This window comes from Notolabrus celidotus, chromosome 6 (assembly GCF_009762535.1).
Source record: "Notolabrus celidotus isolate fNotCel1 chromosome 6, fNotCel1.pri, whole genome shotgun sequence".
Taxonomy (NCBI): domain Eukaryota; kingdom Metazoa; phylum Chordata; class Actinopteri; order Labriformes; family Labridae; genus Notolabrus; species Notolabrus celidotus.
Genome location: NC_048277.1, coordinates 11,331,114 through 11,354,680, shown reverse-complemented (window position 1 = coordinate 11,354,680; position 23,567 = coordinate 11,331,114). Strand labels below are relative to the sequence as shown.

The window sequence follows — 23,567 nt, the reverse complement described above, 5'->3', positions numbered from 1 at the left end:
CCCCCCTAACTTCAATGGCCTGTGTCAGGCGCACACACACATACACACACATAAGCAAGCACTTCTAGCCAGGGGACGGGGACAGAAGCTGATTAACCAAATACTTTTATCAGCAGTAAAACCGCTCTCTCTGCCCGCCTGCATTCTGAACAAAACAGCCTTAAAAACACACACACACCACACACACACACACACACACACACACACACACACACACACACACACACACACACACACACACACACACACACACACACACACACACACACACACACACACACACACACACACCAAGCACTGAGCCATTGGCCAGAAACACCAGGCTAGTCTGGGGTTTGGGACATAGTGAGTGTGTGTGTGAGTGTGTGTGCATGTACACTTCTGTTTCTGTGATTGTGTGTGAGTGTGTAAAGGGACAGAGGTAGCAGAGGGCTTAGATGGATGGCACAGAGAAAGAACAACAACCATACAAAGCCTGGCGGACAAGCTTCATCGCCCTCTCTATCTTTCTCTTTCTGCTGCCTCTCTTACGCTCTCTTCCCTTCTCTTCCCCCCTTTTCCTCTCTCTTCCCCTCTCTTTCCCTCTCTTCCTCCCCCTCTGTTCTGATCCATTATGTTCCTTCTATCTGATTGTAACTCTGCCGATTGTTTCTCCTCTTTGTCATACTTCCCTTCATCTGGAAAATCCTCATCTCCTCACTCAATTTACTCTTCACACTTTCTCTTTCATTTCTTGCCGTGTATGAGGTCATTTTGGTTTTAAATCACGCTGTGCTTTCCAGCTGTGTTGCTATGCAACCTCTCTGACATCCCCAAACTAAACCCCAACAACACAAATATAAATGTTCTCTGGCTTTTTCTAGCTTATTATAACAAAGGTGTGTGTAGAAAAAATAAGACTATGGAATGTTAAATATTTAATAATTAATAATAAAGTGAATTAGAGTCTATAAACATGTGATATTAAATGATTTTTCATACTCCACACCATTGCTCATTCTCAAAGAGTGGATAAAGGTGTACTTACACTGGGCGATAATTCGATAAAGATAATTATTAGGGATGCACCGAAAATTCGGCATAAGAATATTTTTGGCCGAAACTGGCCCAAAAGTGCATTTTCAGTTTTTGGCCAAAATACTCACCAAAACAACACGGCTGAAACATAATGTTGTGTTGTTGCAAGCAAAAACGCGGCCACTATGCGCTTGTCTGGATAAGGGCCAACATGTCTGCATCCGTTCATCCTTTAATTGCAGCACTAAAGCGTCTTCTAAGCAAAGAGGTTGAGACGGACCACGGAGTGAAAACAATGAAAAGGACACTCTGAGAGTCTGTCAGCACACGTTTCACCGAGATCCTCTGCACTTCATCGCGACTGTAATTGACCCGCGTTGTAAAGATCATTACTTGGACGTGGGAATAAAACAACGTGCACCAGAAATGATCCAGGCCGCGATAGATGCAGAGAGCCCGCTTGGAGACGGCGAAGCGCACAGCGCAAGAAGAAGAACAGAGAGCAGAAAAAAGGACTCGTCTCTCTGAACCAGATGAGGGGCATGCACCCTCATTGTCTGATATGTTCAATGAGATCCTTGATTTTAGTGAGGTTAGTACACAGTCATAGCCATAAATGCAAAGGTAGGGGAGACTGGGGACAGTTGTAACATTTTTGACATTTCTGTCTATAACTTTGAGCTCTTTTAACCCAGTGTGTTCAAACTGCTATACAAACTAGGTTTAAGAGTCTGCTAATTAATGGCCTAGAACATGCCTGGCCTACTCCCTACTAATAATTGGCATAACCATTTCTTTTGGTGTTTCAGTTTTCGGTCTATGGCCTTGGTTTCCTCATTTTCGGTTTTGGCCAAGAATTTTCATTTCGGTGCATCCCTACTAATTATCTAACACGTTTAATGTCCACCGCTACCATAGGACAACTGAATGAACACTGAATAACCATGATGCATTCACTGCACTGTGGGAAACAACATCACTCTGCCCATAACCCCTTAAAAATCTTAAAGGGGGGTGTGAGAAATAAGAATCTACAAACGAAAACTTCCCAAAAAACTCATCTTACACAAATGACCTGCTTCCTGTTAACATCGTCAGAAATGATGGATTCAAGAAGCTAAATCCTCTTCAACTTTCACTCAGTACTAAAAATCTGTCTTTGAATTTAAATGAAACAATGATTTGATATTTATCTTGATAATTATTGTTATCGACTGATATGAAACATTTTATTGAGATAACATCTTTTTTAATATCGCCCAGCTCTACTTACAGTTTTATGAATGAAATCTATACCATCTGTTTAAACAATAACAGGAAACCTACACACAAATAATTTCAAAGTAATAGCTGCTTATTACCAGACAACAAATTCACCTCTCTACAGGTTCAGAGCAGAACGCCTGTTTTTAAACACACACTCACGCTGAAACAAGCACAGAGTTGATGTTCAGGGCCAAACAACACAGCTTGAGATTAAAGAGCCTCTCTGATCTGACATTTGTTTTTCTGTCTGTCAGAGAGAGTGTGGCGGGAAGAGGAATCAATAGCAAGAGAGTCATGGAGAGAGGAGAAGAGGAGAGGAGAAGAGAGAGTGAGGAGTAATGGGGGGGGGGGGATAAATGGTAAGATATAAAGAGCGAGGAGAAACAGACAGGAAGTAAAGGGAGGTCAGAGAAGGAGACGAGGGTTGAGAAAGAGGTGAAAATGAAAGCCACAGTAAGGAGAGAGATGAGAGGTGAAGGAGGGCAGCGAGGAGCGTGATGAGGAGTAGGACAGAGAAAGAGAGGGCAGGAGGAGAGGGAGTGCGTTCCTCTGGGGTATCTCGACTCTGGGGAGGGATCCAGAAATAACTGAACTAGAAGTTCCCCCAGCAGCTTCCACTCACCATTACAGACTGGGACACGGACACACACTCACACACACTCACACACACACGTCATGCAAAGACTGTATGTTCACCATGGGATAAGGGAACTCCAATATCAACACAGTATTAAATGATGTAAAGAAGAGGATGAATGATGGAGCCTACACACACACACACACACACACACACACACACACACATAGAAATACAGACATGCAAACACAAACAGAGTACACAAACAACAAGAGCAGGAGGGATGGAGGGATGGAGGGAGGAGTGGCGGGGAGGGGTACATAATTGCCTTCTCTTGTAGTACAGGCTGGGGAGTGCTTTTTGACTGAAGACACCAATTTCACGCTAAGGCATTATTTAGCTTGATACAAAGTTGATTAGGCTATACAGGAGGAGAGAGAGAGAGAGAGAGAGAGAGAGAGAGAGAGAGAGAGAGAGAGAGAGAGAGAGAGAAAAGGGGAATAAACAGCTTTGTGTCATGCTGCATTGCTGGCGGATAGATTAACTTGCTCGTCACGCTCCTTCTGGGAGTAACAAGAAAAATATACACACGGTGCGTGTGTGCTCGGAGCGCGGCTGGTTGTTTGTTTGAGTAGACTTGTAATCAAGCGTCTCATCATTAATGCAAAATGTAGTTCTCTTTTTTTTTCTAACTACTATTTTCATTGTTTTTTATTTGTGCAAACTGTTTAAATGTGTAGTTGTAGTTCGATGTTAGTCCCTCCTTTATCTCAGTTGGACAGTAAGTTTAACAGTAGGCAGATGGGCGCAGATTTGGCCCAGTGGTTAAATCGTGCGCCCATATAGCGGCCCCGGGCTCAGTTCCAGCCTACAGCCCCTTTCCCGCATGTCATTCCCCCACTCTCTCTCCCAGTTTCCAGCTCTATCCACTCTCCTCTTTTCTCCAATAAAGGTATAAAAGTCCAAAAATATGACTTCAAAAGAATATAAAAAGGGAACAGTAGACAGATGTGTGAGTGTTAGTGGACAGGAGCAGAAAGATCAACAGTGCTGTCTGCCACTGACTGGCTGTTAAAGCTCTGCACACAATGCTGATGAAGACAACCAGAAGGTAATGTTTTACTAATGTCAGATATAGGGCTGGGCGATAATTTGATAATGATAATTATCCTTATATATCTTTTCTCAATATAACAAATGTTCGATAAAAATTCAATACAAATAAACCTGTAATTACACCCCCCAGCCACTTCAAAAAGAGGGGGTGCTAAAGAACCTTAAATGCTACTTTGCCACCCAACATCAGACAGAAGAAGAAGACGGCATTAAACAGCCAACCATGCTGCAGGGTAAAACGTAAGCGGGGCTTAAAGATGTTCAGAGCGGAATGTAAACACAGCTGAGACGAGCGACAGCGACACAAAGGAAACGCAAAACCTACCAGCTCAAAGCAGAGTCGTTAGTCTGACACTGTGGGTGCATCTCAAAGCTGTAAACTGCAGTCTCCTCGCTCCTCGCTCGAACCGGAAGTAGTTACTGACGGCGAGGCGACTGATTGGAGGAGGGATAATCGAGGAAACACGAGAGCAGACTTTGCAGAAGTCTTTTCTCTGACAGACACGCCCCCTTATCGAATATCACTCACTGATTGGACGCTGCAGCGGCTCGGACTTAACCGAAACTTAACATCAGCTGAGTTTAATAACAGAGAAAAGACGGACCTTAAAACAGTCACTAAGGGTTCCCTGAGACGGATCATAAACATTCGTTGGTTTCTAAACAGTCTGTATGTGATGAGCTGAGATTGAAAAGTGTTTGATGTGAGTTTGAAACACAAAATACTGAACGCAAAATCATAAATTCAACATTACAGAGGATGGATTATGTTATATCTGATTGTTTTTGTCAGATTCACTGTCTAATGAAATAGAGTAATAGAGTCTAACATCATTGATAGAATATATATTAATGATCAGTTATTCCTCCTGTTAGTTCCCCCATTTCTTCTCATTCTCTTCATGAAGAGAAGTCTGAAAGTAAAGTTTGTCTGTTAGAAAAACACTTGTTATATTTCCTGTCAGGGTAAAAAAGTTTCATATGAGGCTGATCATTAATGAGCACAGGTTTTGAAAAGAGTTTCATGGTTTATATTTTCCCTTAAAGTAATAAATAATTTAATAATGAGGCATTTTACCGGTGAACTGATCCGTGATGCTGCAGGACAGAATAAACAGAGAGCAGATTCTCTTCATCTTCAGGTGTATTAAACAGGTAAACACAGAGACAGAGCTCTGTTACTGTTTATATTTATCAAAGTTATTACAGTGAACATGTGTGCAGACACAAACAGCTGTTAAAGCCGTCGTCACAAACCGACGTGGCTTCACGTGACGCTCCGGAGGAGAGGACGTCTCATTTCTCTAAATACAAATCTCCTCTCTCCTCTGGTTTCATTTCCTCGCATCTCTGGTGGGCGGGACTAAGACGCGAGGAAGAGACGTGAGGAAGAGACGCGTGGATGGACGCTTAGAGCTTTGAGATGCACCCTGTGTCGACTCAGCATTAACTATTAACTTCATACACTTAGTTAAATCTACTTTCAGGATGTGGGTAAAGGAAGAGCACAGAGACAACTTCTGCTGTGCATTTCTAACACATTTAATGTCCACCGCGACCGTACGACAACTAAACACTGGATAACCGTGATGCATTCACTGCACTGTGGGAAACAACATCACTCTGCCCGTAACCCTTAGTAATCTTAAAGGGGGGTGCACAACTTTAAAAAATATTCTAAACTGATACACAGAATACTATTTGATTAATCTTTGTTGTAAATTTAAATCAAATCATGGAAATGATCTAAATCTGAGAAAAATAAGAATCTACAAACACTTCACAAAAATCTCATCTTCCACAGAAGACCTGCTTCCTGTTAGCACCGTCAGACATGATGGGTTCAAGAAGCTTATCAGAAAACTAAATCCAGATACAAACTAACAAACTGTCTGGTTTCTTCAACTTTCACCCCGGACCAAAAATCTGACTTTAAACTAAAATGAAATAATGATTAGATATTTACCGTGATGATTATCGATATCGACTGATGTGAAATATTTTATCGTGATAACATCATTTTCAATATCGCTCAGCTCTAGACAGAAATAAACATGGGATAAGCTAAGTACAGCTCTCACTGTCCCTGTTAGACAGCTGTCATGACGTCCATCTTTTAAAAGAGTCTGGTTTGTAGCCAAGTGCAAAATGATCATGATTTGGGGTTTATAGTTTCAAGACAAGAGGAAGTCTATTTGCTGTCAGAAATACAATAACAATTCCCAAAGTTAATTTTATGGACCACAAGCATTTCAGCTCAAGTTCCATTTACAGAAATATTAACAGACTAAGTTCTTATGTCTCAACTTAGATAAATTAACTCATTAAACGGGTCAAAAAATTCCACTACTAACGGAAAGACCGAAGACTGGGTATACTTGTCTCAAGACCGCTTATCAACTGGTTCTTCAGCTAAATGAATTTTCTTCTCTCTCCTCTCATTTGACCAATCTCACCATGTAATCTTTCAATCCATCACTACCACCTTCCCACCAACACTACAGTATTTCTATTTCATTCTGTCCTCATGCGGGCATGAAACTTTTACCAGGAACCAGACATGCCAGAGAAGACACCACCTCATCATTTTCTGACTGTTATTCCAGCACAGTGCTCATAAAGTCACTCTAGCTTGTGTGAACCTACTTGTGCAGACACAGGAGAGCACATTTGCTCTGCTACCTTCAGAAAGTCTTTCTTAAAAGAGGATTTTTTTCTTGAGAGTATGCAGAGGAAAGAGAACATGATGTAGACAAAAGACTCTCACCTCAGACCCTGAGACAGACTGAAGGAGTGTTTCACTGAGTGACATTTTAAAGTCTATCTTATGTTTGGCATTCTGCTGTGCTACAAATATTAATACAACTACTACAGCAACACAACATCGCCCACCAGGGCCAGCACAACACCATGATAACAAAGAAGAACTGCTTCATTCTTAAGGCTAAATGGGCCTCAAGCAGCAGGCGCTCAGAGTTCCACCATATTACTATTTATCAGTTAGTAGTAATAGTAGCGATGCATGTCCATGAATAAGGGGGGGGGCTTTAATGCAGCTATCTGAAAAACACTGACACTGCTTGTTAGGGATGTCCCAATCACTTATTTTGGCCCCGATCCTGATCCGATTTTTTAATATTGATTATTTGCCAATATAGAGATAATAGTTGCACAAGAGGTAAGGGAGTTGAGCTGCACACTTTTTTGTCCTTTAACAAAAACAAGCTTAAATCCGAGGCTGCTCTGAACGCAACTCTCTGGAGACAGTGCGTGACTCACAATGGCAGTATCCGGCTGTGAGACAGAGAATATAAATATTGGGAGCGACAGCAAGATCGAAACACGCCCTGTTGCTTGCGACTAGCTATCGAGCGACATGCCGGTGTAGAGAATGGCAGTTACCGTTAGCCACAAGGTAGCTAATTCTAATGTAACAGACTGACCTGGGTTTGGTTTATGTTTTTGCCTTTTTGAACCATATGTCCCTGCAGAGTTGCCGTAAGGTGTGTATAGTAGATGGGGGTTTTTTGTGCGGTGTTTGGTAGTGCACATGTGAGTTCTACAATAAAATTTCAATCATGGCTTGAGTTCGACATGTCCCATTTATTATTTTCTCATTATGTTTACACAGTTAAGTGAACTCAGAGCGCTCAATTACACTTCTGCGTTAGCCTTCAGCTGCAAATTGTATTAAGTGACAGCGGACGTAAATGATCAGATGAGATGATCGGCTCAAATCAATTAAAAAAACGTCAAGCTCGGCTCCAGTCTGATAGTTGAGATCGGGATCGGGACATCCCTACTGCTTTTATATACTTAAGTGTGAATATTGGAATTTGCAGTCACTCCCTATCTCCTCTTTCAATCATGAAAAACTTCAAATATATTTATAGTTGAGGTTGATTAGAGAGGCTTGGGGAAAAGAGAAAATAATCAGTTCAAACTGAGAAGAGTTAAGCTTTAAGTTACATAAACTGTTTAAGATTGATCACTTTAAAGGATTAAAATGTCTCATGATGACTATTACGTGAAGAAATGAATATTGCTAGTGAAAAAAAAATCCTATTACTTATTCTCTTTATTCAGTTTGGAATGTCTTTCTCTCCCTCCCTCCCTCCCTCCCTCCCTCCCTCCCTCCGTCTCTCTTGCTCTCTCACTTGCTCCTGCTCTCTGTCTTGCTCCATTGTAAGGCTCCCAGCGGGGCGCCCCTGCCTTTTGACTGGGAGGTGAATGGGAAGGAGTTAGAAAAACCAACTGAAGACTTGAGCACTAAATAGAAGCATTGGTAGGTCTGTAGTGGGGCACACTACAAAGACCCAGCAGAGTGTTCAATAAAGAAAGAACACAACACAAGCAGCTTGTTCTTTAGGAGAGTCCACACTCTGAGGACAATGCACATTAGTCTGGGTCCATGGTCCGTGTGTGTGCGTACGTCTGTGTGTGTGTGTGTGTGTGTGTGTGTGTGTGTGTGTGTGTGTGTGTGTGTGTGTGTGTGTGTGTGTGTGTGTGTGTCTCTGTCTGTCTGTCTATCTGTGTGTATTGTGTGTATGCAAAAGGAAGGACAAATACAATTAAGAGAAACTGTGGCTGTTTCAATGTTGCTAAAAAGCTGAATATCTTAAGGGATAATAAGCATGCAGCCACAGCACTGCCAGAGAGCGACAGTCTTCCTACTTCACAGCGCTCACTGAGAAAGTTCCTTTGAGAAAGAGTAACTGGATTCTGAGCAGTAAACAAAAAAAGCTCAGGCAGAACAAGGGGCTGAAAACCTGACTGGGCTGCAGTGACTTCTGACCTGGCCTCAAGCTTAAACTCAGGAGGTTACACGAGGTCAGACCAGAGGGCATAAAGATACAGGAGTCCTCTCTCACACACACTCACACACACGCACACACACGCACACACATAGATTTCCCAGTTCCCAAAAGTCCTCCTTTCATCAACAGCAGTGTGAGCATGCGTGTGTGTGTGTGTGTGTGTGTGTGTGTGTGTGTGTGTGTGTGTGTGTGTGTGTGTGTGTGTGTGTGTGTGTGTGTGTGTGTGTGTGTGTGTGTGTGTTAGAGAGAGAGCCAGAGTGAACAGGGGAGGGTATAATATAATATAAATATATTATGCACCAGTCAGGTGTGCTGAGGGGAGCTGCTAATTGCCCCCTCCTCTAATGTTTAATGTACAGAAAAGGAGGGAGAACAAGGAGGGTGGTGGTGGTGTGTGTGTAGGAGGGGAGGGGGGTTGTTTGAGGGAAGTAGAGGGGGGTAAAGAGTGACGGGACGAAATGCATGAGGTTGACGGGGAGACGCGCAGGAGTGATGGGTTGTGAAGAGCAAGAAGCATCTGTTATTCTATCCAAAGAGTGAGTTACTGTGCCTGCTGAAGTTTGACAGAAACTATCACAGATACTCACATCAGTATGTCATTATTTTAATGCTTGCATTCAGGAATCTGCGATAATTCCATAACAATATTTATCGTGATATACTTTTTCTCAATATAAATATAACAAATTAATCTACAAACTAAAACTTCACAAAAATCTCATTTTACACAAATGACCTGCTTCCTCTGTCACCGTCAAAAATGATGGATTCAAGAAGTTCATCAGAGAACTAAATCCAGACACAAGCTAACAAACCGTCTTCAACTTTCACTCAGGAGCAAAGATCTGCCTTTAAATTTAAATAAAATAATGATTAGATATTTAGCGTGATAATTATCGATATCGACTGATATGAAAGATGTTATCGTGATAACATCTTTTTTAATATTGCAAAGATCTACTTGCATTGTCAAATAATTCCGAACATTTAAATGTAACACTTAGTGTGCTTTTCCAAAAAGAAAATATATCTTGGAAAATATTAAAGCAATCCTTAAAATTAATTCAAATTAAGTCTATTAAATCTATTAAGCCTATCACAGTGTCATCTTCGTCATAGCTTCCGCTTTTTTTAAGATTTAAAACAATTTTGACATACAGTACTGTTGACAATGTCACAACATCTCTTGTGTTGTGTTGAACATATTTATGTTGATGATTAAAAGGGACTTTCAACAGTTTTTTAAAAAGTCCTTACATGCCAAATCAATTATAAGTTGGGAGGATTGAGGGAGAGAGGAAGTCTGTGGACAATGTCCATAATGGTGGAGATAAATAGCATGAGGGCTGCGGCAGCATTGCATTTCAGTTATTGTTTGTTGATAAACCAAACACACAATGTCTCAGATAAACACAGAACTAACCAAACACAGGGACAGTTGATAAAAAGAGAGGGTAACATAAAACTGGACAGTGTGAGTCGGGCCACTGGTGTTTTGTATCTAAATATACAAAATTAAAACAGGAGTCACGGGTATGTGTTCTGTGAACTGATAAAGAACTTTGGCCGTGAATCCAGTATAGAAAGGAAAGGAACAATAATCTGACCAAGCTTAAAAATCCCCATAGCTCTTTCCTACTGCCAGTTCAAGGCACATTATCTATGCCTCTGAAGAGTCTCACCTTCACTGTAGATGTCACTTAGGCGTTTTGGTTGCACCAAGTCGTCTCATCACTGTACCAACATCGCAGGTAGTCATAAAAGGCGTCACAGAGAGAACATGGAGCATGGAGGGCGCAACTGTGCAGCGTGTATGTGTGTGCATGTCTGAGTATGTCTGTGTGTGTGTGAAACTCCTGCTGTGTTAACCTCTCGTGCTTCCTCAGGGCTGTGATGCAATGTGAAATCACACACTAGGACACCAATATTACACCATTGTAGGGTCAAAATGAACGTACAAAAGACATGATGATGGCAGAGCTGCATTATGGACCTCACAATATGAAATGGGCTGGTGACTGTGACCAACTTCATTAAAGTTCAACAAACACAACTGGCACCTTCCAACATAGACCAACCATCCTAAACACCCAGGACAAACCAACTTGAAGGAAAAATGTCTCTTGTTAAGAGGTGAAAAACAGTAACTTTGAAGAGCGTATGTCCTCCAAAAATATCGTGTTGCGGGGGGATACAGGCTTGTAACTGTCTGGAATTAATAAGTGTGTGTGTGTGTGTGTGTGTGTGTGTGTGTGTGTGTGTGTGTGTGTGTGTGTGTGTGTGTGTGTGTGTGTGTGTGTGTAGTCACACCAGCATCATCTTTCTGTTCTTAAAAGCTGAGGCCATGAGCATGTACTGAGCCACACTGTGTGTGTGTGTGTGTGTGTGTGTGTGTGTGTGTGTGTGTGTGTGTGTGTGTGTGTGTGTGTGTGTGTGTGTGTGTGTGTGTGTGTCTCCTGAGGGGTGGGTGTGTGTGTTAAGGTCCAGTGAGTTCGCAGCTGATAAACGAGGCTAGCTAAGCCGCTACAATGGCACAGTCCTGGCCCATAACGCCCTGTTCTCACACACTCTCACACACACACCATAGCATGCACAACCACACCAGGCAGGCCACTGATAAGGAGTTGTCGCTGGCATACATACACCTCACTGGGGGACAAACACACACACACATATACGCACACACACTCTAACCATTCAATCTAGATTTGACCTGATCTACCCTACGACATGACCTTCACCTGTCCACTGTGTCAGATTAAATCAAATCATGGCTGCTCAAGCTGATGAAGGAGGAACATTTCAGGAACAGTTACAAAGAATTTCAACTGCTCATTCAACTGTATTTTAATTCAAAGACTAAACTGTATGAAGGAACAAAATTATCAAGCCCTTTTCAAACAGGCTGTCCTGAAAATTCTTATACTGCCTCTGAAATTCTTTACATTTGCTTTCAGGACGACAGACATGATATAAAAAAGACAAAGTCATGTTATGTTAATATGATATCCTTGATAAAGATCAAAGCAGGGTTTGATGTTATAATGATTTGCCTTTACATCAATGCCATGTGATACTAGACGTACTCACAACTGATGAATAGAAGGGAACATGCTGGCAAGCAGAAAGATGAAGCAGCTTCATCACATGCACCAAGACTGCATGATATAAAAGTCATCACCCTCCACCCTCGCCATGGTGAGTGTTCTTGAATTTCCCACAATGGATTCACACATCAGCTCACCCTGATTTCTTGAAGACATTTCATGATGGCAGGAAAAATTTGGCTGAAAATAGAGTTGAGAGCATGTGTGAAAACCAAGCGGCAACCTCCCGTCTCAAAATATGAAGCCCATGCGGAAGTGTTAGAAACTGCAGTTCATCGAGTGTTATAATGCGACAGTTCAGAAGAAATTAAGTTTAGGAGCTTTGCCCATTTAAGGACTTGAATGACTGACCGCCGACGACTGGCTTCAAAACGGCATTCAGGAAAAGATGGGTGACGTCAAGGATACTACGTGTGTTATTTGTACAGTCTATGGTGAAAACAGCTTGAGAAAGACCATTTTTGGTTAAATCTAAAATATCTCAATGGGAGGTCAGACAAAAGTGTGGGGAGGTAGGACAGTGTGAGAGAGCATGGGGAATGTCATGTGGTATATAGCCACATGTTGGAATCAAATCCAGGCTTCCTGCTGCGAGGACTATAGCTTCTGTACATGGGGTGGGCTATTTCAATTTGAGGCCAAACCAGCGCCCCATAAGATAAAAATTGGAACGTCCCCCCTTTAACAGACCTTTTCATGGGAGACATTTTTGCTTGACAAATAAGGAAAGTACTGGTGTAACTAAAAACGTAAACTACGGCTCCCATCAGAAGATTCTGACACTACAGCACCTAAACTGATTCACTCGCTCCTGTGCGTCTTCCTACAGTGTCAGATGTCTTGCACAGAAATGACCCATTCCACTTAGTGCTGTTCTCCTGTGAGCCTCCAGTTGTTTACTAATTTAGCTCTAATTGGGTGCAGAACAACATGAGTCAAATTAAATTCATTGCATGTTACTGCTGGGCTCCACCAATCAACAATTACATTAGCTTGTTTTGTCTCATAAAAAAAACACCAAAAATACAAATTCAACCCCCCCGCTGAGGAGTCAATGGAAATCTAACAAAGCTCTCAAAAAGCCATTTAATGGTTGAGCAAGCTTTAATGCAAAGCCAATACCAGCTATAATACAGGAGGTACTCAATGTGGCTGTACAAACACTGTTTGCTACATACACTCACAATTTGTAGCAGCACAAACTAGATAAGCTGTCTATCTTTAGTATCAATAAAAGCAAAAGGGTAAGTGATTTATTTATTCTCCTTCTGACACTTACACGCTCAGATGTACCTGCGAAAAAACTCACATTGTTGTCTTTGTGTAATCCAAGCCACATGTGTAGGGCCTCAGAGTTTTATAAGAGCCAGTCGCCCTGTGAAAGTCTGCGTGCTCTGCCAAAGAGTGACATAAAACTACGCTAATGGTAAATCCAGATGGAGGGAGAGAGACAGAGAAGACAAGGAGGAGAGAGATGAGAGATACAGTAAAAGAGCACACCTCAGAGTCTCTCATACTGATGCTGCTGTCAGACGCTGAGACCAAGAAGACTCTGTTCAGCTGTCACAGACTTTGCTCACATGACCTTACGTCTGGACTGGTCAACTGTATTCGGCTATATTATATAGATATATGATAATTAGATTTAACAGCCCCCAGATTGGCTTGTAACTCGATGACATTTCCCATCACAATTAATTTTTACCCACATTTGGAGGGTTGGCGGTTGTTAATTTTAAGTCTTGAGCAGTTAATTGACAATAACTTTAACTCCAGGCGATGAATAATTACTACTCCAGAGTTTCCTATTACATTTAAATCCCATACTTACATGAAATGTCTTACAGCCTTAACAAGTGTCACAGAGAAAACGGTGTAAACCAGGGATACACTATCAGTCCACAGAGTCTGTAACTATTGATGCCATATTCATAATTGAGAATGCATTATCTGTGACTAAATGCTCTGATGACAGAAGCTAGTGATGCTGTTCATTAGAGACGCACTGACTGAACTACTGGCTGGTGATCGGTGGTCAGCCGGTCCTCTCAAATGAAGCCGATCCTGTTCTGATCACAATATCCATGACCCGCATTTTTAATGCTGAGCACACAGCAACACAAACACTAACAACTGCTCCAAACCATAGACTGTATAAATAATGGACGTAGTATCCGTGACGTCACCCATCTGTTTCTGAAGCACTGTTTAGCAATTGTCGTCGGGAGCCATATTGGAAATGCTGAACTCAACCTAACTGCTGTCGAGCTAGTGTGAGGTAAAGTGGCGGGTTTTGAGTCTCCTAGCCAACAGCTCCAGTGTTCCCGCCTGTCAGTCAAGTCAGCTGTGCTTCTCATAATGGAAAACTCGTAATCTAAAGACCTTTGAAATTGCTGCGTTATGAATAATTCATCCCCCACGTACAGTGTGCACCGATCGAGCTATCCAGACTACACTCGTTTTTTGCACCAGGCTGTAAACATGTTTATTTCTGCTGTACAGATCGTCTTTTTAGAATTGGTGTGTATGTGGTTTCCGTAGCCAGCCTAAAGTGGACACTCGATGAACTGCAGTTTTTAACACATCCGCATTGGCTTAAATTAGGTTGACGCTTGCTCCACACAAACAAACTAACATAACGGCAGTGTGGACGTGAGGGGCCTCTGCCCATCAACAGAGGTGAGAAAGCAGAAAGTGTGATATGTTTGTGTTTGTGGGTAGCAGGAGGGGGAGACTTCTGTTACAGTGAACTCTGTGATCAGTCCACTCGCTGGCTGAGGGTGAATTTATCTTCTCACTGATCAGGAGACTGGAAGGAAAAAGTCTGACAAATCAGGCCATTTACATTCAAACACCTGGAGAAAGTTGGTGAGTTTAAAGCAGTTTTGTGTTTGTGTGAAGTGGGCTCCTGTTCGTAAAGACTAGTGAAAACAACAGGTACAATATCTTTGTCCCATTAGGCCGCTGAAAACCTGTAAAAAGTTATTTGTGCTGAAAGTCTGTTTACAGAGGATATAAACATATACAAACAGGTGCAGGCTGGTGGAACCAAAGGAACTGTAAATAGAGGGGGAACAAGAGAGAGGGAGACGCAGACAGAGAGAAGACGACGGAGCAAAGGGGAGATCGAGTGGAAATGATGCCATTAGCCCTAAAGAGCTCAGCTCTACACAAGACGGCAGCATACCAAACCTCCTCCTCTCTGCCTCCTCTCTGCCTTCTTGGTCAAAGAGCTCATTTGGCTCCGATGTCTTTAAACGACATTTTAAACAAACCAAATAAACGCTCAAAATCAAGTACCACCCCCACCCCCTTCCCAGTCTTCCTTGCTCTCCTCCATCTCCCTGTCATATGCGCTCAACTCCCATTTAATGTCCTGCAAATGAAGCGGATTTATTAATGTGTAATTAAGTAATAATCATCACTACATAATGCATGAGAGACTCGAGGGGCTAAGAGCTGAGAGAGAGAGAGGGAGAGATAGGATAGCGAGGCTGCCGGAGCAGGCAGAGAAGGAGATTTCTGCCGCCTCGCCTCGCTAAAGACACACATTAAAAACGGCTTAATCCACTGAAATAATATTTTGATAAGAGCGAAGCAGCGCTCTCTCATTTCTTCCCCCTGCACACCCCTCCTTTTCTCTCATCCCATCAGCTAGTTTCACGGCCCATCACTGCACCATTAGGCCATGTTCAATTAACAAACTGCAATTAGTCAAGTCCCCTCACTGTTAACAAGGCCTAATCGCTGTAAAGGCTAGACTGGTTAAGTAAATCTATCAGAGGAACTTAGTCGCAGCGGCGAAACACTAATGTGAACATTAATACATTAATTATGCTGTTTTAATGGACGCTTTGATCCACTTTCTGTGGACTCACTGTTTGATTTACTTCATCTAATGATTTGAATTCAATACGATGAAATTGATGAAGTCACATTCTTAGAATATATATTTTAATTTTCTTATACTGGGTTGCATGTCAGTACATTAACTGGGAGAAAAATGATCGAAAGAAATTAAAGGAATGGTAAACAGACACTGAGAGAAAAAAATACTCGATTCAATAAGTATGACATTTGATCTTTCTTGGTTTCTTGGTAAATCACCTTTTTAAATGTATTTGAATTAAGGACAATGTTTCATTTAAAAAAGGGACTATTTCTTTAGCTTGACTAAGTAGGGTCAGAAGACGCCACCGCTTCTCCTGGATTCTGTTATTTATATCAACCTCAGAGTCCAGAAATGGAAATGACACATTGAGGCATATCTGTGTGTTTATAAATGTGGGGGCTATATATTTTTTAAAGTGGTTCCGTCTGCAACGTTTGATCTCAGGCAAACTGCTGTCCTCTATGAAGTTAGAAATAAGTCTGGTAACTTAAAGCAGCAGTGGCATGTCCAACTGGTTCAAGCATCTCAAACAAAGTCACACAAGACTAAGAAGGAAATGAGGAAAGTAACGGTAAAAAAAAAAGACCACCGTAAAACTCATTAGCTATGAATTATATTTTTTCAAAAATCCTTCCAGACCTGGGCCTCTCGGACACAAATCTAAGGCAGGAGATGGATGAGGTGGGACTTTGTTTTTGTTTTGGCATGCCTGGCTGGCCAATGAGTCGGTAAGCCAGCCGGGCAGTCAGAGTTGGGTGAGCAGGTGAAAGACAGAAGAACATGAAAACACAGATGATCCCCCGGCGATGCTCACCTCATCCTGGCCTCCACAGCTCCCTCCCCCCTGCCCACTCACCTGCTCTGTGCCAGTGCGCAGCCCCCCCAACACCTCTCCTCTCTCTCCCCTTTACCCTTCAACCCCCCATTTCTCCTCCATCTCTATCTCTCGCTCCACCATCCCGCTCTCCACCTTCCCTCAATCCCAGGTCTTGCCAAGCTGTCAGTGGGGCAAGGTGTGGAGGGGAGATAGCAACACGCATGTACACACAAGGACGCATGAGTACACAGAAACAAAACACATGGTGCTTATGCAAGCTCGAGTACAAGGGCTGCGTTACCTTTGCTGCGCGCACACACAGACACAGAGTGGTGGTCGTCCGCCTCAGCTTTGCTTCGCTTGGCTGCTCGACTAAAGCTGAGCTCTGGTTATCCAGGCTGCTGAGACCAGACTGTCTTAGTGACTCTCTCTCTCTCTCTCTCTCTCTCTCTCTCTCTCTCTCTCTCTCTCTCTATAACTCTCTCTCTATATCTCTCTCTCTCTCTCTCTCTCTCTCTCTATCTCTATCTCTCTCTCTCTATCTCTCTCTCTCTGTCTGTCTCATGAAATGAAGAGCATGAAAAGCAGAAGGATGCAATGAGAACTCTAACTCGGGCTGTCGAACGATTAATTTTTTATCACTAACATTAATCGCATAATTATCAGTTAACAAACGATTAATCGCAAATTAATCATGCTGTTTTGTCTCTTCTTAATGTGCCTTAAATTAATATTCTTCAAGTTTTTAATTCTCTTGTCAGCATGAAACGGGAAAAATATGCTTGCTTTATGCAAATGTATGTCTATTGTTATGGCAACAATAAAAAATGAAGTGAAATACTGTCCAGAAAATTCTCTAGATTAAAATGATAAATTAGTAACATTATTAACATAAAATAAATTAAATAAAGTCCAGAGAAATAAAACTAAATAAAATAAAATCAATCAACATAAAACAAATCAATTAAATAAAGTCAAATAAATACCACAAAAAAAATAAAAAATACAAAAAATAAATCAATTAAATAAAAAAATGGAATCAATAAATGATGATGCTAAAACAATGGTCAAAAATGTAATAAAAGTAATAATGCAGTCCAGGGCTAAAAGGAAATTACTCCAAGCTAAAAGCCAGATTAAAAAGGTAAGTCTTAAACTCACTTTTAAAAACACCCAGAGAGCTTGCTGTTTTAATGTCCAGCAGAGAGTTCCACAGCTTCGGTGCGTAAAAACAGAAAGCTCTCTGGCCGGCGCTTGTAAGGGACACATGAGGAACATTTCGAGGATCTCAGTGATCAAGTTGGAACATAAAATGACAGGAGATCAGTGATGTATGAAGGAGCAAGGCCGTTAAGAGCTTTAAAAAGAAGTACAAGGATTTGAAATAAATTCTAAAAAGAGACAGGTAACCAGAGCAGAGTTTTAAAAAGAGGGGTAATGTTTCCTTTTCTTTGTTAAAATTCTGCCAGCAGAGACTTTAACACAATGTAGTGTTTCACTTTACATCCCGTTTTTTAAGCAGCTCAAGACAAAATGATGGAGCTCACGTATCATGACAAACACTTTGCACAACAATCGGTGTTTTAAATTTTCCATCACTCAAAGCTCATTCCCTGGAAGCAAATAATCTCACACAGTGGAAGTGTGTATCACCTCATATGTGGGAAATAAAGGCCATGCTGGATAGTTTGCAACAGAGATGCCTGGACAGCTTTGATGAAGGAGAGGAGAGCTCTCTGCATCAGACTTGACATACTCCGGGTGGTAACTTGGTTCACATTGACAGTAAACGCAAATAACTTGAGGCTGAACTTGTCGTTCAAAATACCCAATTTTTTATCCAATTCTGCTTGTCATCCATAACATTTCTGCTGCACCATGTCCTGATTTCCCCCAGGTCATAATCACAGAACGTGTGTGTTAATCACATATTAAAAAAATGAGTGGCATTAAAAAGATTTTTTTTTTAATGCATTATTATTGCATAAACTTTGACAGCGCTGCTTCTCACACATACAATAGCGGAGGGATCAACTTCTGTTGCATCAGTTTAGAAGATGTGGCTGTTCTTGCCTTCTGCTGCAGTGTGAGTTTGTCAGTGAACAAATCAGCTGCTGTGGATGTGTGTGTGTGTGTGTGTGTGTGTGTGTGTGTGTGTGTGTGTGTGTGTGTGTGTGTGTGTGTGTGTGTGTGTGTGTGAAAATGCTGAAACTATTTTAGTTTTAAAAATGTAAGTGTGTCAGGGCGTCGTTGGCCTAGCGGTCTAAGCGCACACCCAATATACAGAGGCTATAGCCCTCGACGTAGAGGTCGCGGGTTCGATTCCAGCCTCTAGCAGTTACTGCATGTCCTCCCCCGCTCTCTACCCCCCACATTTCCTGTCTCTCTTCAGCTGTCCTATACATTAAAAAGGCAAAAATGCCCAAAAATATTACTTTTAAAAAATACAAACAATGTGACACAGGACTTCCAACAGATCCGTTTCTGGTCCGTCTCCGTGCTCTCTAGTCCGTCAACAGCCACCGGTTGCGTTTTCGGAATGCAGCACGGAGCAGGACCGCCGGACAGCTGGAGTCATGTGACCGAGGTTTTCCCGTGGTAATTACTGAATCAAGGATTATCCAACTCCTCTCTTTGTCCCTACTGTCTGTATCGTGTTCTGAAAACCTCTGACCTGCTGACTCCAGGCCTGGCTCCGCTCATCATGACTGTGTTCTTGTTGTAGTTAAGTGAAAAACAATCTGGTGATAACACAGAGTGTTTTATTCTGAAAATAAACCGGATGTTTTAATGTTGTTTTCATGCCTGACTTCCTGTCCCGCTCCATCTGCTCTGTGCAGATTGATGCGCCGTGCTCTGGCATCCGGCAAAAATAGAAGTCTTGTGTATCTGTTACGGAGAGCTCCGACCTGCCGATCAGCGGCACAGCCGGAACGCAACGGAGCAGATCCAGTGGAAGTTAACATACTGACTGGAATAGAAACCTTTCAGATCCGGTGCTGTGGACATGGACAACCGGACATGGATCTAGTGGAATTTGGCCGTAAGTGTGTGCATCCTTTATCCATTCGATTTTTTTGATAACTCATAAAGAAAAAAAATGTTCGGAGCATGGGCTCTAACATTTTTTAAAGTTGACAGATCAATCCATAAGAGGCCTTACTGGCTCAAAATCTGCAGCCTACAATAACTGCAGCAACCGTCTCATATTCCACCTCTATTAGGAAAAAGAATAGAGGCTATAAGGAACAACATTTTTGCTGCCCCTCTAGGTTTTATTAGCAGCGCATAAGATCAAAAAATATAGCCTGAACCGGTCTACTCCATCAATTAAACAGATACCAAGTCATTTGTGTGCACACATCACTGTATTTAAGGCTCATTGTTGGTTGTTGTACGTCAAAATGAACATATGCTTTTGAAACAGTGTTGTGGGATTATAGTACAGTCAGTGTTCCTGAACCAGATTTTAAAACAGGATTACAACACATTTGGAGAAAAAATTAGTTGGTTAAAATTTGGGAAAATGTTTTGGTGGACCACATTTTTCACTCAAAGGAATAAAGCACCTCTATCAAAATCAAGAACAGGATATTATACTTTGAATGCCAAGTCGATATTTTATTAACAATGCTAAGAAGGGCTGCAAGATATCAGCTCTGCAGTTCATTCCAGAGAAGGATGTAGAACCTGACATCACTCACAATCACACCTCCCTCCCTTCAACACCCTTCTTATTCAGCTTGTACCATGACCTGTCTCTGACACTGGACACTTTCCCTACACATAAAGACACAGCAAAGACAACATACTCTCTCTGTGTTGTGTGTATGAACCCTCTTTTGCCGAACTCAGGTGAGTCTAACTGAACTTCAGAACCTGTAGGAAATGCTGCGATGAAAATGATTCAAACTCAACGCCCCCGTTTGAACCACTGTCAGATATCTGCTCACTTCTCAAATAGCCATAGAAAAGGAAAGCCTATATGTTGGAGGAAATGGGGGAGGGGGTGGTAACCACATGGTCAGCCCGTACCATTGCCCATCTGGGTCCCATAAAGGAAACATGGAGGCCAAGACCACCACATGCCCTCATGCATGATGCCCACTCAGCCATGAACTGCAATGAATACAATTTCATGGTAAAGGGCAAAACTGAGGCTTGCTTTTGTACAAAAAAATAATAATACTTGACGTTCACAGGAGGATTTTGATTCAAATGTGGACTTTCTTGAACATCAGGAAAATTCATCTGCAATTTCAATAAGTTCAGCCTTCAGGGGCAATTTTCAAAGTGAGATGAGTGTCTAAAAACTAAGAAAGAGGTCAGAAACATTCCTAAATCTATGATTATGCACACCAATGAAAAACACCTCCCTCAACATACAGGGAAATACACATTTTGACGATTATGAAAATGATTTTAATGCTCTTATTTTGAAATGAATCAGGAGTGCTTAAAGTAACGTTAAAGGTAGCAGCAAGGTAACTTGAGTTGGGGTCAAACAGTCAAATTAACTTTAACAAAGCAGCAAGGCAAAACCACAAAATGAGTTCTATAATCCTGAGTAGTAAACCCATTAGCCCAGTAAATTACAACTAGTTGATCCAAAACACACAGCCCGTGCTGTCAGACGAACGATACACCAGAGCGTCATCTCTCAGGTTGTGACAGTGTAGCAGCTCAGTGAAAACAATTAGCCGTGTGGACAGGCGGGCAGACATTTCACCCGGAGCTCTCTGAAAGCTGACTTTTAACGACTGTTTAAATTGATGTGGCTTATAAAACTACAGCAAAAGCTACACTCCCCTTATATTTAATATTCTAATCCGTCTAACAGCGGCCAGGCCAATTAAAAACAATTAGTGAGCACACAGTAAAAGTGTGCAGGCGAGCAGGCACTCTTTACCTCTTCAACAGGACTACGCAGACTTCTTGGAACTCATTAAAGGAAAAACAATTGAATTAGCTTGCAGGCGTAGGAGTTGAGCATAAAATACTGGCCGTGGTTGTGGCTGCTTTATCCACTCGAGTAAAGTGCTCATAAAATTAGGCACACAATTGACAGTTTCTTACCTTTCACGGAGCGCGGTTTGGCCTGTTTTCGTCTCGACATCTCTGCTCTCGAGCCGCTTCTTCTTGAATGTTTTTAATTCTCTGACAGTTTTTGTTCCGTTCCGCGTTTTCAGCTAACCATGCAAAGCTGGCACAGTCGCGATATCTTTCTCCTTCTTCTCCACCACTTCGCCGCCGCTTCTTCGCCTGTTGCAATGCGGCAGCTTCAGTCTCTGAGAGAGGGAGAACCGGCCGAGAGTCCACCGACAACAACCCGAGCACACTGGGGGTGAAGCGGCTGCAGGCGACGCTCGGCTCCTCTCAGGTGTTTTCTTCCTTTAAAGGTGGCTTATTGGGCTCGCGCAACCTGTAGAATAAACGGAGACAACTTCCCGTCGGTATTCCCCGTTTGTCGTTACAGCTTGCTCCGATGCAGAGAGCTTTCTTCTGCTTCTTCTCTTCTCCCCGCACGCGTCTTCTCGCTGTCTCCGGTGCAGCCCGGTCGCTCGTGCCGCTCCGACTTCTTCCTGCACTTTCAGACTACGGCGCGAGCTGCCAGCCACGCGCGCAGCAAACACCTGAGTAGCTCCCGCGCGCTGTGGAGACAAAGTGACAGCGGCACCGTCCGAGGGAGAGGCGGCGGTGCCACGGAGGGACGTGACGGTCCAGGTGATGAGAAGCGGCGGAGTGTTCTGGGAAATTGCTTTCATATGAAACGTGGCTTCTTCCACCGTGCTCCTCGCGTCTTCGTCTGGGTTTATTTAGTTTATCGAAACTATTTCTGTCTGGGTTTTTTCTTTTCCCTCCAGGGAAGCGGCACCGACTCGAACCGACCAGCCTCCTGTGTTCCGTCCCGCTAATCTATACTAGGCAGTGGAGGTGGTGGTCTGGTGGCATGGACATAGCGCTCTTCCCCTGCATCTTCACCCCGAGGGGAATAGGCTACTGCTTTTACAACCCACGCTTTCTTTTTTGTTAATATTTCTCAATGCCCTACCGGCGGTAATAATAGCAGCCTAATATTGCAAACAGTCTAACCCTTCGCTAGCCTCTGTCTCCCTGCTTTTTCTTTGTCCTGACTCTGGCTACCAGTCTCCCTCCTCCTCCTCTGCCTGCCTCTGCTGGCGGGGCTGCGGCGCAGACACACATAATAAAGCCAAGGCAGGCAGTGCTTGGCTGGAAATGTAGCCGCGTCCCAGCAGGGGGATGTGAGAGAAGGGTCCCGGCGGGGGAGCGCTCTGATCCCGCAGGGAGCAGCTCGGCACAGCCCGGGTTGGCTGAGGCAGAGAGGCAGGAGAGAGGCAGGCTGGGCTGACGGAGAGAGAGGGGAGGCAGAGGTGAGAGTAAGGCAACAGCGCCTAGCTGTGGCCGACTCACACAACTACAAGAGGGACTCTGAGAATACAGAGGGATGAGACAGAGGGAAAATATGGACTTGGATTAGAGAAGGATGTGGAAGAGGCTGTAAAGTTAAAAACTGCGGTAAATAAGTTTGATCAACCAAAATGAGGGTTATTGATTAGCAAGTCATAATATGACAATGTCACTTAGTGCTGATGAGTATAGGCTGTATTAAAAACCAACACTGCTCAGTTGTGGAAGACAATGTTTCGTGGCACAAACTAGTGTCAGGATATACCAAATTCAGTTATGATGATTTGTACATCTGCATTTCATTCTAACTTCTTGGTGTCTGAGCGAGCCTAGTTACAGTTCAAGGTAAGCTGCATCAGGATATCAAGCTACTCAACATCTTCCTCATTTTGTAACAAAGTTAGAACTTCTGAAACAACACAAATGACTGAAATGAAAATACCCACAACTGCAATTTAGAATTGATAACATAAATCGTGAAAGTGTTTCTTAGGCAGTAAGGAATGCGACAGTTTGCAGATACAGCACA

At 42.7% G+C, this 23,567-nt stretch overlaps 1 protein-coding gene across 2 annotated transcripts in view; it reads right to left on the bottom strand.

Moving 5' to 3' along the window:
- Positions 1-22,954, bottom strand: part of znf423 (zinc finger protein 423) — a 173,697-nt gene extending 150,743 nt beyond the window's left edge. Inside the window, exon 1 of one of the 2 annotated variants that reach the window (XM_034685753.1) lies at positions 21,686-22,954. In XM_034685753.1, coding sequence (XP_034541644.1) covers positions 21,686-21,725 — 40 coding nt within the window. In that variant the 5' untranslated portion in view covers positions 21,726-22,954. The remainder of the gene's footprint in view (positions 1-21,685) is intronic. The other variant, XM_034685752.1, reaches the window with a different exon arrangement.
- Between the last annotated feature and the right edge of the window lie 613 nt (positions 22,955-23,567).